Raw genomic sequence first — 19764 nt, forward strand, 5'->3', positions numbered from 1 at the left:
GAATAATACTTTTTCCTTTTAAGATGCCCTTGATTCTGTCATAATCCAAATGAGTAAAATTTAAAAGTGCTTAGAACTGTTATTTTTTCATGAAGTCTGGACTGAAACAGAGCAAAGAATCATGGTCTATGTAGTTCTCTCTGCTTTTTAGCTATTGCTGCACCATAATTAAGCAATGAGACTTATAATTTCATATATTGTGATAGTCCACGATACTATTGAGAGACTTTTGACGATACGATACCACGATATTTCAGTTATTGTTACATCCCTACTACTCCCTAATACTAAAGCTTCATGACATCACAAGGTGGATCAGAGCATTTTTGAGATGTACACAGACTAATAATATGTGTGAATGAAACAAAACAAAATTTATAACATGGCTTAAAGCTCACAAGAGTCAATTTTGCGTAATATAGGAGCTTTAATAACAATATTTCAGAGCAGAATTTTGACTAATATAAAAAGAACAGTATTACTTTATAATCACTATACTTAAATTACTCTTTATAAAGCACAAACAAAGGCTTAAAGTGCATGTGAAAGGTTTTCAAGTCAACAGCATCTCCACAAATCCATCTAGGGCTGAAACACAGCTCAGATAGTGGCACATTAGTGAAGTGTCAGGCTGCAGTTCACACTTGAGTCACGGGGGGGCGCTCTCGAGGTGACAGACACAGCGAGACAGAGGTGAGAAGTGTATCGAGGAAACCATTCACAAACTCAGCGGTGAAACTACCAGACAAACCAAGACCCCGACAGAGACTAGGCTTGAATAGAGAGACAAAACGGTAGATTGTTTCCACAGATACAGATTCGGTAACACTTTAGTTTAGGAAGCACATCATACAGATTAAATGTGTGAGTTTAATCCGCCGTTTTACATATAAATACTAAATAATACCAAATATTCAGCTAATTCACTTACTGATTTTCACTGAAACCACTAAGGAACACAGTCCTGGACAAAATATTAATGGTAGGGCCCAAATGATATATTGGTTGGCTGATATTATCAACCAATATGGGCACTTGGAAACATATCGGCTATCAGCCTAAATCTTGCCGATATGGGCCGATATTTCACGTGGGCATGTTATACCTCGTTATAAATCTTAGACTCTCTACATTATGTTCATTTAATCAAATTTACAGACAGATAAATGTTCTAATATGTGGCTCCGCATCAGTATTTATCTGCTGTCATTTGTCTGTGTGTGTGTCCGTACTGTCCCTGAACACACCCCACAGAGTCACGTCACTCACTTGCGCTTGTTTACACCCGCAGACATAGATCCAAACACTGAGATTTACAATTTACAACAGAAACAAATGGACGACACTTGAGACTGATCCCTTAACCCAGGCGTCCATGATCCATTTGCAGATCGTGACGTCGTGGTGAATGTGTATTATGAAAGTGAATGTGGGTGGGTAATTTAGGTCTGTTTTTTTTATTTCCTATGAAGAGGACTCAAATATACACTGAATAATAATGTGTTTAATGCAACTTTGCGCACGCATATTTGTTTACATTTTACAGAAACAAAATTTAAAACCACATGGCTAATTTGCATAAACTATACGAAAAACAGCTCGGTCCGTGTGCGCTGATGCGGTCAGCTTCAGTTGGACAAAAGGACATGACTTACTCCGCGAGGCTCCTGACTATGATAGCCGTAATGCTTTGACAATCCATCAAGCGGCTTCGGTTTGAGTCAGGATTAAAAGGACATTTATTAGTGCAGACTTGTGAGCTGAGAGGAGCCGGTGTGAGTGGTGAGTTTTGGAAATGTGTCTGTTTTGAAGCTCATTGGTTCTCATTGGTTAGCGATTAGCTGCTGTAGCTCCCAAACATAAACAGGCTGTAGAGCCAAACCTAAGTTTTTTAAACAATTCAAGATTTACAGTGAATTTTTACATCACTAAATATATTGGCAATTATATCGGCTATCGGCAGCTCCAACTCCCAGTTTATCAGTATCATATCAGCCGCAACAAAATCCATATCGTTCGGGCCCTAATTAATGGATATAAAAATTAAATGAGAAGTGCTTGATTATTAGACTAATATACCTCTTGAAATTTAGACTTTTTAGCGCACCTGCCTTATATCTCCAGCCTATTTTGTTTTGGTTGATCTGCTGCCTAAAAATACACATAAAGCTTTATTTTAACACTTGAATTCGTACAAAATGTAACTACACTGCTCTCTTATTGGTGGAGGTGGAGGTTTTAGTACATTTAAATTACATTATTTGAGGGTACTAATCAAAATCAGCCCTATATATCAGCCCAAAAATATCAGAGTTTATCTATTGCTCTGGATTCTAAACAAAAACAAAATGGTTGATCTCTATTAATTACATCTTTGTTAGTACGGTATTTGCAAATAAGGCTGAGAAATATGACAACAAATACTATATATATATATATATATATATATATATATATATATATATATATATATATATATATATATATATATCACGATTTTCTTGGAACAATTTTTGTATTTTTCGACCGCAAAGAGGTAAGGTCTTAAGGTGCACTGCGGAACTTTTTTGGTGGAGGGTTGGCTATCTGCTTGTCTCCGTGGAGGTGTTATTGCTTTGCCTGGAATGTTCCGTGTTATGACTTTAAACATATCCATCTTGCTTTTATTCATTACAGATGTTTCTATTGTTCAAAAATACAATGATTCCTTCGACTCTCCACAGATCTGAACTGTTATGTAGCGTAGTGCTGTAACCTGCTTTGCTCCCTTGTGATATACTGTGGAACATTCTAGAGAAAGCAGGAACATTTCCACAGAGACAGACTCTCCACACAAAATGTTACGCAGTGCACCTTTACGGTTCAAATTCATTTCAATGGGCAACTTCAGAACTGAATAAAGCACCACTTTCTGGGGATATTGTGAATAAATAATTTCACTTTTTTTGGTAACACTTTATTTTAGGGTACACTTATTAACATCAAACTACCCACTGATTAGCATAGTTGTAAATGGTTAATTTATCGTTAATTAGCATTTATTCAGTCCTTATTAGGGTGACAATTTGGCCGTATTTTGGCCAGACAGTCGTGTTTTAGAGCCTTCTGTCCAGACCTCTGTTATGCGTCCTCAGTTTTGACATTTTATCCTTATTTTGGACACTCAGATGTCACCGTTGCGCGGATCACCACAAATTCCCGCCCATATTGCACCTGCAATGCTGTGATAGCAATGTTTGAAACTGTTTGCTGTTGAACAAAAGCAAATGCCTAAAAGGAAGACGTCCTTCAAACACGCTTGGTGCTCAGAGTATCGTTTTGCAGCCAGAGCACTAAAGGAGAACACTATGCCTTGTGTAAGCTCTGCCGTACTGACATTGATGTGAGTAGCCGAGGTAAAGGTGTGTTAGAGCGACACGCAGACACAGAACAATAGATGGAAAATACTAGCAGTGCTGTACTGTACTGTACTGTCTTCAACATCTTTTTTTGCCCCATCAGCAACCAAAACAACATTTACATTTTGTGGTCTATATTCTGTATGACAGAAAAACCTGTAGCGATGCAAGTATGTTCCTCAAATAAACACATTGCTCTAAAATGTTGTCTTCATCATGTGGCCTGTGTGTGCCATACATCATCATCCTGCTTGTCTTGAAACTGATGAAGAATCATAATAAGTGTGATCATTATAATCATAATACTAATATAATATAATAAACAATAATATGATCATAATAATAATGATAATAGTGAAAAGTGGTTGTATAGAGCAGTTTTTTGTTGTGCTCTGTGGTTGCCCCCCACCCCTCCCCCCGGGTTCCGGTAGTGTCCTCACTTTTGGGCCTAAGTGTCCTAATTTTCAGAGTCATACCGGTGGTCACAATAGTCTTTATTAATGTCTAATTCCTCATAAGCTTATTCTGCTATTAGTGAGACATTTACAAACACTTTCCTATTAATACACTCCTTATTACTGCTTATTGTTATGAAATTAAGCAATTTTTGTCCATGAATTATGATTCTAATAGGTTTTTGGTAATAAGCTTGTTGTTAAGGATGAGTAGCACAAGAAATATAGTTTTTACTCATTTGCACTTAATACATTTTGCTTACTCTCATGTAATAAAACACTCTCTATTAGGTGTTAATAGAGTCCAACTAACCATGAAAGAAAAAGTCATTAAGCTCTAAATAAATTCCCCATTCTAAAGTGATGTTTTGTCCTTAGTTAATAAATGACGAGTTTGACACAAATTAAAATGAAATACAGTCCCTATTCTAAAGTGGACTCTTCTTCACACATTTCAGTTCATATTGTGACATGCATATTAATAGTTCATGTATGACTAGGTATTTGTACAAAACAATTCGTGGACATAGATGGTCTAGTATCAAACTAATAAACAGTAATAAGGAGTGTATTAATAGGAAAGTGTTATGAAGCTTATGAGGAATTAGACATTAATAAGGGCTGAATAAATACTAATTAATGACAAATTAACCATCTACAACTATGCTAATTAGCAGGTAGTTAGATGTTAATACGTGTACCCTAAAATAAAGTGTTACCCTTTTTTTAATTTAACTGACAGGGAAGATGTCGAAGTTAGTGCAAGTTTTGATTCACATGGACAGGCCCAGTAATTACAGAGATATGAATCATAAACCAGGTCAAAACATCTACAATCTGACAATTAAACAGCAGATTCCACCATAGATATCTGACCTGTCCTCCACTTCATTTTTAAACTTGCAATAATGTGAAGTGACATGAACTCAATAATCTGATATAGCCTCATTATCCTGACTACCTGGAACATTTTAATAGACATAAAACTACAACACCAAGAGCTCAAAGCCAAACAGCCCGCGGGTCTGAAAACTGCACACGTCCCAGAGAGAAAAAATGAACTCTCTGAAGTGTTAAAAGTCAAAGTACAGCAGCCCCAGTGGGACAAAACTCAAGATCCTGAGTTAAGTTGGATGAAGTTAAATTTGGCTCAGTACAAATATATTGTATAAGCAGGTCTGGAGGTCAAAATAAGTCCACTGTGCGCTGTCTGCAACTCATTATAAAGAGCTGTGTTGACTGATTATCAAAAAGTGCACCGTTAGCATGCTAGCTGTTGCACTTTGGTCTATGAAAATTGTGAAAAATGCTTATAAACTTGTCACGGTGACTGATTTGGATGCTCTGAATGCATAAGATAAGTGAGGAATAACTTTGGACCACTGCGAACTGTTAAAATCTTGAAAAACAGAACTACTTTCTAAATAAAATGTGACCACAAATTTTATTCTCAAGCAATATAGTCTTTACTATGAAGTATACTATAGCGGAAAATCTATAGAAAACATTCCCAGTAAGAAAAAAAGGGACCATCCACATTGGGACTAAGCCTGGAACTAAACCAGGACTAGAACAGAACCAAACCAAGACTATGTTTACACTGAAATGAATGAGCATATTTATTTATGTTTGAGCATATTTATTTATGTTTTACAGAAATGATACTTAAAACCGCATGGCTAATTTGCATAAACTAAGTGCTCAAAAAACAGCTTGCTATTTTGTGCTGTTGAGGTTCAGCTTCTGTTGGACTAAAGGACACGACTCGAGTGTTCTTTCTGTGACAGAGGGGTGTTCTGCTGATGGTGAGTCTGTTCTGTGCTTCTATTGCGTTGGAGATGGTTCATGTTAAACTTTTCAAAGATTATACGTCTGCAGATCATACACATAGACAGCATAGACGTATATATGAATGGACATATATTCTAGCCTCTTAGCGTTTTGACAGTGAATGACTTTGCGGTGCATAAACCTACATCAGCGTATCAGCAATTTCAGGCGTCCACACAGTGCCGGATCAGATCCATACTCAAATGAATTTGTGGGAGCTAGCGGCACCAGATCGTTCCATCTGTGGAGCCGTTTTCAATCAGATTAGTGTAAATGAACATTGCATCCACAACGAAAACGACTCGATTACATACTAGTGTGGACGGGGCCCAAGTCTACATCAGGACTAAACTATGACCAAAACCAAACCACAGAATACAAATGACTGTAATTGAATAAATAAAATAAAAAGATAATTAAGTTAAATACTACACTAATGAACGTTCTAGGCAAAGCTAAACATGGTAAACAAAACAAAAAAGTTACACAGTACACCTTTAGTCTTGCAATAGCAAAAAGACCAGCAAAATCTCCATCTGCCATATTGACAACTATTTTGCTTTGAATTATTTATTAATTGCTATGGCAACAGTGCTAAGTTTCCATAACTCTGAAATCCACAGATAATGTCAAAATAAAATCGATGGGTCGATACAAAAATGATTTACCTCTTTGAGACGCTCCATGTCTTTGAGGTAGAATCCAATGTAAAAAAGGCTGAGATAGGAATTTACAAACTGAAACTGCAAGAAAAAAAACAACACACAAATAAATATTGAATACAACTTTCATTTTAAACTCTTCACTATTTTGTAATGTTATACTGTAATGTTATATTTTAATGTTGTATTTTACTGCTATAATGTAATGTTATATTGTAATGTTATAGTTTAATGTTATTTTAATATTATATTGTAATGTTATACTGTAATGTTATATTGTAATGTTATATTTTAATGTTATACTCACAAGAACCATTTTGATGATGAGATTTTTCTCATAGGCACTCTGGAGTCTATAGTTTTCTGTGGAGACAAATTAAATACACCATTACGAACAGACACCACTTGAAAACAAAGCACAACCCAACCTTTTAAATTGCCTTAAAATGGAGCTGGATGTTTGAATGGTGGAATTTGCTGTTTAACTGTGAGATTAAAGATGTTTAGACTTGTTTATGGTTCATATGTCTGTAATTACAACATGAAACAGAAACTGGCACAAAGTTCAAGTCTTCTCTGTAAATATAAATAAACAAAAGTGCTGGGTTTTTTTTCAAAATAGCTCCAAAAAGCCCCGAAGATGAAATTGTTATCGAGTTAATATGACACATGAATAGTCTGTGCAGCCAATCTCCAACAAATATTGATGAGGTTGAGCATTTGCAGATTTTCAATTTGGATATTTCTTTCAAAAACAGTTAAGTGGAGTTATATAGATTCCTGCTTTCCATCTGAAACTATCATCAAAATCATCATCAAATTCTAGATCTTGAACCATAGACTATAAGCTAAGGGCGTTGGCTCCAGTCAAATGAAGCTCACGGGGCTAGCAGTTACAGGGAGAATTTGGAGCGAGTTCCATATTAGGAATAGGAATTTATTTACAGGCAAAATAGTGAAATAAAAACACCAGGATCATGTAGAGCAGGTTAATACGAACATTTTAAAGACCAAAATGACAAGGCTCACTGCAGCAGTTACAGAGAGACGAGTGGCAATTTTTCATTGTAAAGTCAATTAAAGCCAGAGTCGATGGAGCCGGGAGTGCCCCCATGCTCACTTCCTATTTGGAGCGTGGCGGCCTTTTGATTTTATGGGAGCCTGTTGGAACTAAGATAACTCCTGTGATGTTTATTGTAGGTCAGTGGTGCAGAGGAGTGTGTCTTACCCATGTCATTGAGCCAGCAGGCGATTTTCCTGTACACCTCGTCACACGCGGTCACAGTGATAGCGAGCATGATTTTGGGGATAAAACGTGCGAGCCGAGGCATTTCTTTGATCCCCATCACAAACTCCTGCAGAGGCCAGAGCAAAATGTGAGACAGTTCCTATAATTTACTATCTGGAATCAAAATAGGTGGCAAAAATCTTAGACAAAATGCAAGTTTTAAAGTAACACTGGCAGAAATAAAGGTCACATTGATATTAAGATTAAGATGAAGCTAAACTGTGAGTACCAACACTGTACTGACTAAGCACTCATTTTGAGCCCAAACCAGAAAATAAAACGGATCTGAACATTTAATTGGCTTGAATGCTTATTGTTTACTGAATCTGCAAAACAAAAATACAGTATATCCATCTATTGTGGCTCAGAAAAGAATGCTGCGCAGGTGTTGAAAAAAAAAAGTTCAGATACCAAGATTATAAACCATCATTTAAACAGTGGTATAACTGTATTCCAAGAACTACCTCCAAATACTGATCTAACAAAATACAGTTTGAGAAAAAGGCACAACATATTTGAGCCTTTATCTCACACTCACAGATGGACCCAAGGTCAAAAAACTCACACACACACTTCACAGGCACAACTCGTCCAAGTCTGTGTCAGACTGAGAGATGAGACTCGCTCTCGAACACAGATCTGACCTGCAGCTCTCGCTTTCATTCACACACACACATGCACACACACGCACACAGGAGGAGCTCTGACCTGCAGCTCTCACACACTCACACACAGACACAGACACAGACACACACAGAGTATTTCTGACCTGCAGTTCAAAGCAGATGAGCATCACGAGGAAGACGAAGCAGAGGCAGAGGAGGCAGATGGGGAGACTCACGAGCCAGCGGAACAGGCGCCTCCTCCAGGCCGGATAATAAAACTCCTCACAGCCTGTGATGGGGCTGCAGCGCTTCACGCCCTGAATACAACACACACACATACGGTACACATACACATCTGTTATTTTTAAGTAATAACTGTAACAAACCCACTGGTTTAAAACATTAAAAAACACTTGCAATTACAACTGAACCTATAATGGGATTTGCTGTCATTTTCATCAGTACTATCCTATCAGAAAGAGCCCTCTGGGTTCATTAAAAACTGTTTTGTTTTTTGTGGTAGGATCTGGTAATACAAAGTGAAGAGCCAACACTAACTGACCTGAGAACCAGAAAACATCATGTTAAATATTTTTCTTATTGTGTATCAATTTCTATTAACATAGTTGTCATCAGGGACACAAATAGGTGATTGTGATAAAATATTTAGGAAGGAATGTTAAATATCACTTCCTAACAATTTTAATTCAAAAGTACAAGTACGAGAAGATGGTCTCTGCACTTTCACCTTGAAATGATCCTAAATCAAATGCAAATGTTATTTTAATGATCATTCACCAAGCACTGTTTGTCAAGTTTAATTTTGCATTGATTTCACTTTTTCTTTTCCTTCCATCTTTCCCACTCTTTGTCACTTTGATTCTGGGATTACTGAGACGTGGTGACACAGTCTCCCTCATGTTTTATACAAGGACACTTTGTGCAGCTGTGGGACTCGCGGTGCGTAAAGGACACTGGGCCGCTCACCCTGAACTGTGGGCGTGGCTCCTCTAGGGACTCAGGGGGCGTGTCCAGAGTCCCCCATTTATACGCTAGCTCCGCCCCTCTCCTCTTCCACCGCTCCAGAAAGAGCGTCGCCCACACCACGTTAAACAAGGCGAACACCACACAGCAGATGTCCCTGCTCGTCTGAAACACAACACAAACATTACAGGAGTCTTTTTAAAAGTAAACTTCAGTGTTGGCTGTCTGTCTGTTTATTGCTTATTTATGTTGATGTTTTGGATAGGTTAGAAAACAATAAATTATTTACTTTTCTTCGTCTTGAGAATGCATGCTGATGAACATTTAAAGGGGTGGAGCTATTATGCAAAATCCAATTGTTGGAGCTTTTTACCAGGGTATGACTGTAGCTTATTTTGGACTTGAACCTTCACAATTTAGATCTGATGTCAGTTCATCCGTGAAAATGTATTAGATGAAGTTTCCTTTATTCAAAATGTTGGCATTAGCAAGGCTCTATTCTATAATATAGACCCTTTAAAATCATTATAGGAAACAAAATAATGTTAGTTAGAGGCTCACCTGGTCTGACTCTGTGAGCATCCACAGAACAAACCCAATGACGGCCGGGTACAACATGGAGGTGGTGTAGAAACCCAACCAGGCGAAGTACATGGCAATCTTCACCCCAAAGTAATCACAAATGTCATCTGCAAAAGTAAATTATAGTGTTATAGCTTGAGATTTCACATATCGACCTATAATTTTTGTCCATACCAAGTTTTATATTACATTTTCTCTTGCTGTTGTGAGCAATAACAGATATTTATCTAAATCAATATAATAACATCTTTTACAAGGCCCACAAATTCTAAGAACGTTGAAAAGACGTAGAAAAGAAGTCTTTTTCACTTTAATACCTATGCTTCTCTATTTCTGTTCAAATTCAATAGTCTGTTTAAAAAGACACATCTGATGCAATGAGGACGAAATAACAGAGAAAGACACCTGGACACACACACACACACTGGGTCAGCTCACAAAAAATATTACTAGAAAATGTCTGGATTTTCTCAAAACAATAATATTATTTAAAAAAAACTTCCCTCTAGCAAGATTGTAAAAATTGAAAAGAAAACTGTGGTAAAGGTCACAAATTCACTTGTTTTTCTATTCCCATTTAAACTCACTGGTCTATTAAATGTCAGGGAGGTTCAGTGTTATTTTTGTTTTTGCAAACAAAGATATTGGAAAAAGTTGTGCAGTTCTGGTTTTCAGTTCTTGTTACCTAGAGGCTGTTTCTCACACACGGCCTGGACCCAGGACTTCATGAGCTGACTCAGGATTCTCTGCTCGTGAAGGGGGAAAACCTGCTGTATCACCCCTCGGGCCCTCAGCTCTGGGACTGGACAAGAGCACACAAAGAGTCAGTGAAGAATAGACTCACGTAAAGATACATTTAGAAGGAGCACTCATATTATATTAGTGATATTGACAAAAATCCTGAAGGTTGGTACACAGAAAGTTTAATTCAGTTTATTTCAGTCATACAATGTTTAACTTTCACATTTTCAAAACATCGTGTGTGTGACAGTGACTGAAAAGGCTCAGGCAGAAGCACATGCCCACCTAATAATACACAGTGTCACAGTTCTGCCTTTTGTTTTACATGTTTTCCCCAGTCCAGCTGCGTTTCCCCATCTGTTCTTCCTTTTCACTACCTCCCTCTTTTTCCTACAGTTGCCTCTCATTTCCTAATCATCCCAGGGTCGTCTACATATACCGTATTTTCTGGGCTCTTAGACGCTCTGGATTATAAGGCGCACTGTCATAGAATGGTCTATTTTCAAACTTTTTTCACAAATAAACCGCACCGGACTTTAAAGGAAACACAACAGTGGGATGGGTCAGTGTTTTTTTTTGTTTGTGGCGTTCACGGTGACTCTGGGCTTTGTTCAGTTGTGGCGTGTAGGGAGGGTGCTGTCTGGGACCGCTGGATTGTCGGCGTGTTCGCAGTGACTCAGTTGTTCAGTTGTGTCTAGAAGTGGCACATTGCGCTCGCCTTTTCGGTTCGTTCCTCCGTTCCGTTCCTCGTCAGCGTGGAGTGATGAGTGTGTCTGCGGGTGTGTTTCGCTGTGTGGTCACTGTCTGCTCCGTGTGTGTTTGCGTGCGCTGCGGGTGGTGCGGCTTTGTAAGTTTACTGAAGTCGTGCTGGGACACGGATTCGTGTATAGGGCGCTCTGGATTGTGGGGCACGCAGTCGTTTTTTGATGCGGTCGCAGGCTTAAGAGCACGTCAAATAGCCCGGAAAATACGGTACTTCTCCTGTTCATTCAGTCTTTGCAAGATTGTTGACCTGTGAAGACACACACTCAAGCTCTGTATCTGTAAACTCTGAATCTAATCTCTGTTGTTCTTCTGCAACTCAACTTCTTTTCTCTGTATTATTCTCTGTTTGTTGCACCTGTTTCTGAGTTTATTCCCAGCCTATTTTCTACTTTGAGCAGTTCCCAGTTTTGGAGGCTATTTTAGTTTACATATAAAATCATATATTCCTTTGTTTTGTTTTGTTTTTTCAGTCTGATTGTCATATTAAACATTACCTGTTAAAGGACACTTTCTGTTATTGTACTAAGACTTTGTTTGCCTGTATGCTTTGTGTTGCATTTGAGTCAAAGTTACCTGCGCGATACATAGAAAGTACATTCAATTGTTTGTATGTCCAATGTCCATTTAGTAATATGCTTTATACTTTTGGGAGCGTGCCTATGTTCTTTCAGCCTTATGTTCCCTCATTTCATTTTTTTTCTATCCAAAATTAGGCCCTATGTCCCCACATTTCCTTTATCATCAGTTTGCATCAGAATTTATCCCCATTTCTCCCAATGTGGTCGTCAATTACACCCGACATATTCTCCAGCAGCAGTTGACTACAGATGTAATAGAGGTCATGGTGCAAAAACCCAGAGGTTGAAACGACTCTCAATCATTCCTTTAAATGCGGTATAAAATAAATATGACTTGACTTAGAGTTTAATTTTGTGAAAAATCTTAGAAATAAGGGAACATAGGGCTGATCTCACACTTTTATCCCGATGTGCTCATGCTAAAGCTATGACAGGCAAATACCAGTATGTTACACACAGAATACAACACAATACTTTGCTGCTCGGACTTGAAGACAGGACTGGGAGCTCCTGTGGTCCTCTTTGGCACTTTAACACAAACAAACATCCTTACAAAATGTACAAATGCTGCTGCTTACTGATTGGTTGTCCCTCCAGGAAGCTGATGTTGTGAAGCGCTTCCCCGTTTTTGGCACGTAGATTGTCCAACCAGAACTTGATGATGCTCTGTCTCTCCTGCAGAACAGGACCAGGACAGTTGGTCTAATTCCCTTCTTTATTTCTGTGTATACTTTCTATGGCTGCATGTTTTTACCTGTGAGGTGAAGAAGCAGAGCTCACTCTCGATGTTCTCGTAGATGTAGTCTTCCTCACATGAGAAGCTCCTGGTTCCTCCTCCAAACTCCGGCTTCACAGACTTCCTCAGACCCATCTCCTCTGCCCCTCGCAACAAACTGAAAAACAACAATGAAGGAATAATGAAACTGTGTCCTTCACATAGACAAAGCGCTCACAGATCTGCTGTACTGATCATCTCTATGGATAATAATGTCAGGAACATTCCAGGCAAAGCAATAACATCTCCCTGGAGACAGGTAGGTGGGGGACCTGCTGCCAGAAAAGTTACATAGAGCATCTTTAAGTTATGCTTACATTTTTTTATTCTTAAAAAAAACAAAAACAATTCGCATTAAAACTTAATTCATACACAGGAAACATACTAAGGCACAGCTAAAAAATTCAATATACTGTATTTTTTGAACTATAAGTTGCACTTTTTTTCATGGCTTGTTTGGTCCTGCGATTTATATTCCAGTGCGACTTATATATTAAAATTTTGTGTGTGAGTATCTGCTGCTCCTGTTCCTCCTGTACCTCTGTCACTTCACTCTACTGCACATGTCTCCTACAGAAAGAGCCTCTGTCCTGTCTGTATCAAGTTTGTTGATCGCACCATTACTTCTCTACCACTGAAAAATTTAAGTTTAAACAAACATAAAGACAACTAAAACCATCCATTCGAGATTTAGAAAGACCGGAATAATTCTAACTGGAACTGATGCTGAGTCTGATGCCAGCTATGCAGAAGAGGAAGCGGTGCTCCATTTACCTCCAGAGGTCACAGAGTTGCACCGAGGATGAAGAATTGAATGGATTTAGTGATTTGGAGTGAGATGGAGAGTTTAGTAAACTTGTTCTGTTCTGTTGTTTATGCTATAGTTTTCTGAAGAACTGTTCATATGTAACGTTAACAGTTGTTCTCTGTTCTATTGTTATTACTAAAACTTGACTTTCAAGATGAAATGTTGGTTCCTGGTCTCTGATTTTATAAAATATATTTCCCCCAAAAAGTGTGACTTATGTATGTCTTTTTCTTCATTACGCATTTTTTGGCAGGTGCGACTTACACTCCGGAGCGATTTATGGTCTGAAAAATACGGTAAATGAAAATAAAGTTTACTAAAAGAGGAACTAGTATCAAAACTATATACTAATCTAAGCAAGTACTCATACTAAAAAAGAAACAAAAAACATTTATCAATAGTTTGATCTTGAGTTTAATCTTGAGTGTAAGACCACATACAAGAAACAAATACTATCATTTTGTGTTTTTTTTGTTTTGTTTGTTTTTAAGAGCTAAAAAAGAACTAAACTTAACATTTGTGTATAAAAATCTACTCTTTAATATTGAATTCAAGTCTGGATTTTTAATATTGTGACAGCACTAATGCATGTTCAAATACTGTTGCCAAAAATTGATTTATTTTCTATAGTGATGATTCATGACTCTGTGTTTGTGCAGCTGTCCAGACAAAACACTAGAACAGTTTGGACTTGCACCTTTTCTAAATGAAGAGTTCGCTGTTGATCTAAAATAATGGGCTTTGTTTACTTTGAAACATGTCCCTGCAGGGCCACTGTAGCTGCTCACATGAGAGGTGTAAATGAGAGGCCCGTCAGCAGCACTACGCTAATTGACCACAGGAGGGCGACGCGCTGAACCGTGACAAACGGCTCTTGTTATCCTCGAGTCACCCGCAACTATTTTACACCTCAACTTCACTGTCACCAGGACTAAACGAGGACTAAAGGAGGACTAAAACAGGACTAAACGAGGACTAAAACAGGACTAAACGAGGACTAAAACAGGACTAAACGAGGACTAAAGGAGGACTAAACCAGGATTAAACCAGGATTAAAACAGAACTAAAGGAGGACTCAAGGAGGACTAAACGAGGACTAAACAAGGACTAAAACAGGACTAAAACAGGTCTAAAATAGGACTAAAACAGGACTAAACCAGGACTAAAACAGGACTAAACAAGGACTAAAACAGGACTAAAACAGGACTAAACCAGGACTAAACCAGGACTAAAACAGGACAAGACTAGGACTAGAACAGGAGTAAACCAGGACTAAAACAGGGCTAAACCAGGCCTCAAACAGGACTAGACCAGGACTAGACTAGGACTAAAACAGGACTAAAATAGGACTAGACTAGGACTAAAACAGGAGTAAACTAGGACTAAAACAGGACTAGACCAGGACTAAAACAGGACTAAACCAGGACTAAACCAGGCCTCAAACAGGACTAGACCAGGACTAAAACAAGACTAGACTAGGACTAAAACAGGACTAGACCAGGACTAGACTAGGACTAAAATAGGAATAAACCAGGACTAAAACAGGAGTAAACCAGGACTAAAACAGGACTAGACCAGGACTAAAACAGGACTAGACCAGGACTAAAACAGGACTCGACCAGGACTGAACCAGGACTAAACCAGGACTAGACCAGGACTGAACCAGGACTAAACCAGGACTAGACCAGGACTAAAACAGGACTAAACCACAGACTAAAGAGGGACAAAAACAGGACTAAACAGGACTAAAGAAAAACTAAACAAGGACTAAGCAAAGGACTAAAATAGGGTTAAACCAAGAATTGAACCAGGACTAGACCAGGACTAAAATAAGACTAAAAAAAGGACTAAACCAGGACTAAACCAGGACTGGCGTTGAACCATGACAAACTGCTCTTGTTATCTTAAGGTCACCGTCACCTTTTTACACCTGGACCTGGGTGGCCTCTGCGCAGCTCATTTCCCATCATGCCTTGCTCCTTCCCTGTATTCTTCATCATCGTACGCCTCATTCAATATCACTTTTCATCATCGTTTTCCCCACAGATTTGCTCCAGAGGCTCCATGTTCAAATTGCAATAATGACCCCGGCACCTCTGCTCCCGGTGCTCCTCTACACGGACACGACTCTCACACGAGAAAGAGAGAAACAGAGGGAGGAGAGAAGAAAGAGAGAGAAGAAAGAGAAGAAAGAGAGGGGGCTGGTGACTGCAGGTGAGGCCTTACATGTTACTTAAAGGGTTTAGTCACGTGATTTTTATGATTGAGGAATGAGAGAGAAGAGGGAGAGAGAGAGAGAAAGAGAGGAGAGAGATGGAGAGAGAGACAGAGGGAAGACAGAGAGGGGGAGAAAGCCAGAGAGAGATTCTGCGTAATGGCCGCCTCTTTATTCATAGCTATAGTTTGACGTATAAATAAGATTTTCAATTTTAGAGACCAGGACTACACCAGGACTAAACCAGGACTAAACCAGGACTAAACCAGGACTACACCAGGACTACACCAGGACTAAACCAGGACTAAACCAGGACTACACCAGGACAAAACCAGGACTACACCAGGACTACACCAGGACTAAACCAGGACTACACCAGGACAAAACCAGGACTACACCAGGACTTAACCAGGACTAAACCAGGACTTACACCAGGAACTACTACCAGGACTAAACCAGGACTACTACACCAGGACTAACACCAGGACTAACCAGGAAACCAGGACTACACCAGGACTACACCAGGACTAAACCAGGACTAAACCAGGACTACACCAGGACTACACCAGGACTAAACCAGGACTACACCAGGACTAAACCAGGACTACACCAGGACTACACCAGGACTACACCAGGACTACACCAGGACTACACCAGGACACCAGGACTAACCAGGACTACACCAGGACTAAACCAGGACTACACCAGGACTAAACCAGGACTACACCAGGACTAAACCAGGACTACACCAGGACCAGGACTACACCAGGACTAAACCAGGACAGGACTAAACCAGGAGGACTACACCAGGACTAAAACCAGGACTAACCAGGACACCAGGACTACACCAGGACTAAACCAGGACTAAACCAGGACTAAACCAGGACTACACCAGGACTACACCAGGACTACACCAGGACTTAACCAGGACTACACCAGGACTACACCAGGACTTAACCAGGACTTAACCAGGACTAAACCAGGACTACACCAGGACTACACCAGGACTAAACCAGGACTAAACCAGGACTAAACCAGGACTACACCAGGACTACACCAGAGGACTAAACCAGGACTAAACCAGGACTACACCAGGGACTACACCAGGACACCAGGACAAAACCAGGACAAAACCAGGACTACACCAGGACTAAACCAGGACTACACCAGGACTACACCAGGACTTACACCAGGACTACACCAGGACTACACCAGGACTACACCAGGACTAAACCAGGACTACACCAGGACTACACCAGGACTACATCAGGACTACACCAGGACTAAACCAGGACTACACCAGGACTACACCAGGACTAAACCAGGACTACACCAGGACTACACCAGGACTAAACCAGGACTAAACCAGGACTAAACCAGGACTTAAACCAGCACTAAACCAGCACTAAACCAGGATTAAACTAGGACTAAACCAGGACTACACCAGGGACTACACCAGGACTGAATAAGGACTAAACCAGGACTAAACAAGGACTGGCGTTGAACCATGACAAACTGCTCTTGTTATCAGGACTGAATTAGGACTAAACCAGGACTACAACAGGACTACAACAGGACTAAACCAGGACTAAACCAGGACTACAACAGGACTACAACAGGACTAAACCAGGACTACAACAGGACTAAAAACAGGACTACAACAGGACTAAACCAGGACTAAACCAGGACTAAACCAGGACTACACCAGGACTACACCAGGACTACACCAGGACTACACCAGGACTAAACCAGGACTAAACCAGGACTACACCAGGACTAAACCAGGACTAAACCAGGACTAACACCAGGACTAAACCAGGACTACACCAGGACTACACCAGGACTAAACCAGGACTAAACCAGGATTAAACTAGGACTAAACCAGGACTACACCAGGACTACACCAGGACTGAATTAGGACTAAACCAGGACTAAACCAGGACTAAACAAGGACTGGCGTTGAACCATGACAAACTGCTCTTGTTATCAGGACTGAATTAGGACTAAACCAGGACTACAACAGGACTAAACCAGGACTAAACCAGGACTACAACAGGACTACAACAGGACTAAACCAGGACTAAACCAGGACTACAACAGGACTAAACCAGAACTAAACCTGGTCTACAACAGGACTAAACCAGGACTGAATTAGGACTAAACCAGCACTAAACCCAGACTAAATTAGGATTAAATCAGAGTTAAACCAGGTCTAAACTGGGATTGAACCGGGACTGAACCAGGGCTAAAGCAGGATAAAACCAAGACTAAAACTGGATTAAATCAGGACTACACCAGCACTAACCCGGGACTAAATTGGGACTAAACCAGGACTAAACGAGGACTAACCTCAGGACTAAACCAAGAGTACACCAGGACTAAACCAGGACTGAAACAGGACTAAACCAGAAATAAACCAGTACTAAACTCAGACTTAATCAGGAAAAAAACAACCCTAAACCTGAATAAACCGAGAGAGTTTTGTTAGAAATAAAGTTTGAGTGTGCTGATGAGTGCACTGGTCTAATCCTGCTCGTCTGTGGTCTCTTGGTGTTGCTCAGCTCAGTTGCTGCAGCAGATGGTCTCTGTGTCCAACACCAGCTCCACATTCACACAAACTCCAACCAACATTTAGTCTTCCTCTCCACTCACTTTGGTTCAATGACGTCATCCGAACAACACAACAACAAACACACGGACATGAAAGATACATGGCTGCACAGAGAGAGAAACAGAGAGAGGCAGAGAGGGAGGGAGAGGGAGAAGGAGAGGAAAGAGAAAGGGAGAGGGAGAGAGAGAGAGAGAGAGGAGAAAAAGAGAGAGAGGAAGAAGAGAGGGAGAGGAACATAAGAGAGAGAGAGAGAGAGAGAGAGGAAGGAGAGAGAGAGAGGAACATAAGAGAGAGAGAGAGAGGAAGGAGAGAGAGAGAGAGAGAGAGAGAGAGGAACATAAGAGAGAGAGAGAGAGAGAGAGAGAAAGAGGAAGGAGAGAAAGGAAGGGGAGAGAGAGAGGAACATAAGAGACAGAGAAGAAGGAGAGAGAAAGAGAGAAAGAGGAACATAAGAGAGAGAGAGGAAGGAGAGAAAGGAAGGGGAGAGAGGAAGGAGAACGAGGAAGGAGAGAGAGGAAAGAGAGAGAGAAAGGAACAAGAGAGAGAGAGGAACAAAAGAGAGACAGAATGAAGAGAGAGGAAGGAGAGAGAGAGAGAGAGGAAGGAGAGCGAGGAAGGAGAGAGGAAGGGAAGAGAGACAGAGGAACAAAAGAGAGAGAGGACAGAGAAGGGAACATGATAGAGCGGTAGGAGAGAGAGAGAGAGGAAGATGACAGAGAGGTAGGAGAGAGAGAGAGAGAGAGAGAGGAAGATGACAGAGAGGTAGAGAGACAGAGAGAGAGAGAGAGAGAGGAAGATGACAGAGAGAGGTAGAGAGAGAGAGAGAGAGAGAGAGAGGAAGATGACAGAGAGGTAGAGAGAGAGAGAGAGAGAGAGAGAGAGAGAGAGGAAGATGACAGAGAGGTAGAGAGAGAGAGAGAGAGAGAGAGAAGAGACAGTAGAGAGAGAGAGGAGAGAGAGAGAGAGAGAGAGAGAGAGAGAGGAAGATGACAGAGAGGTAGGAGAGAGAGAGAGAGAGAGAGAGGAAGATGACAGAGAGGTAGAGAGAGAGAGAGAGAGAGAGAGGAAGATGACAGAGAGGTAGGAGAGAGAGAGAGAGAGAGAGAGAGAGAGGAAGATGACAGAGAGGTAGAGAGAGAGAGAGAGAGAGGAAGATGACAGAGAGGTAGAGAGAGAGAGAGAGAGGAAGATGACAGAGAGGTAGAGAGAGAGAGAGAGGAAGATGACAGAGAGTAGGAGAGAGAGAGAGAGAGAGAGAGAGAGAGAGGAAGAGAGAGAAGAGAGAGAGGTAGAGAGAGAGAGAGAGAGAGAGGAAGATGACAGAGAGGTAGAGAGAGAGAGAGGAGAGATGACAGAGAGGTAGGAGAGAGAGAGAGAGAGAGAGAGATGACGAGAGAGAGGTAGGAGAGAGAGAGAGAGAGAGAGAGGAAGATGACAGAGAGGTAGAGAGAGAGAGAGAGAGAGAGA

The 19764-nt window shown here is 40.4% G+C and overlaps 1 protein-coding gene across 1 annotated transcript in view; it reads right to left on the bottom strand.

Moving 5' to 3' along the window:
* Positions 1-19764, bottom strand: part of ano8b (anoctamin 8b) — a 123939-nt gene that overhangs the window by 15870 nt on the left and 88305 nt on the right. Inside the window, 9 exon segments of the mRNA XM_020933377.2 lie at positions 6352-6426; positions 6653-6708; positions 7574-7700; positions 8403-8555; positions 9226-9387; positions 9784-9911; positions 10490-10606; positions 12467-12563; positions 12643-12781. Coding sequence (XP_020789036.2) covers positions 6352-6426; positions 6653-6708; positions 7574-7700; positions 8403-8555; positions 9226-9387; positions 9784-9911; positions 10490-10606; positions 12467-12563; positions 12643-12781 — 1054 coding nt within the window.

Source organism: Boleophthalmus pectinirostris, unplaced genomic scaffold, assembly GCF_026225935.1.
Source record: "Boleophthalmus pectinirostris isolate CB_2022bp ecotype Guang Dong unplaced genomic scaffold, ASM2622593v1 HiC_scaffold_7, whole genome shotgun sequence".
Taxonomy (NCBI): domain Eukaryota; kingdom Metazoa; phylum Chordata; class Actinopteri; order Gobiiformes; family Gobiidae; genus Boleophthalmus; species Boleophthalmus pectinirostris.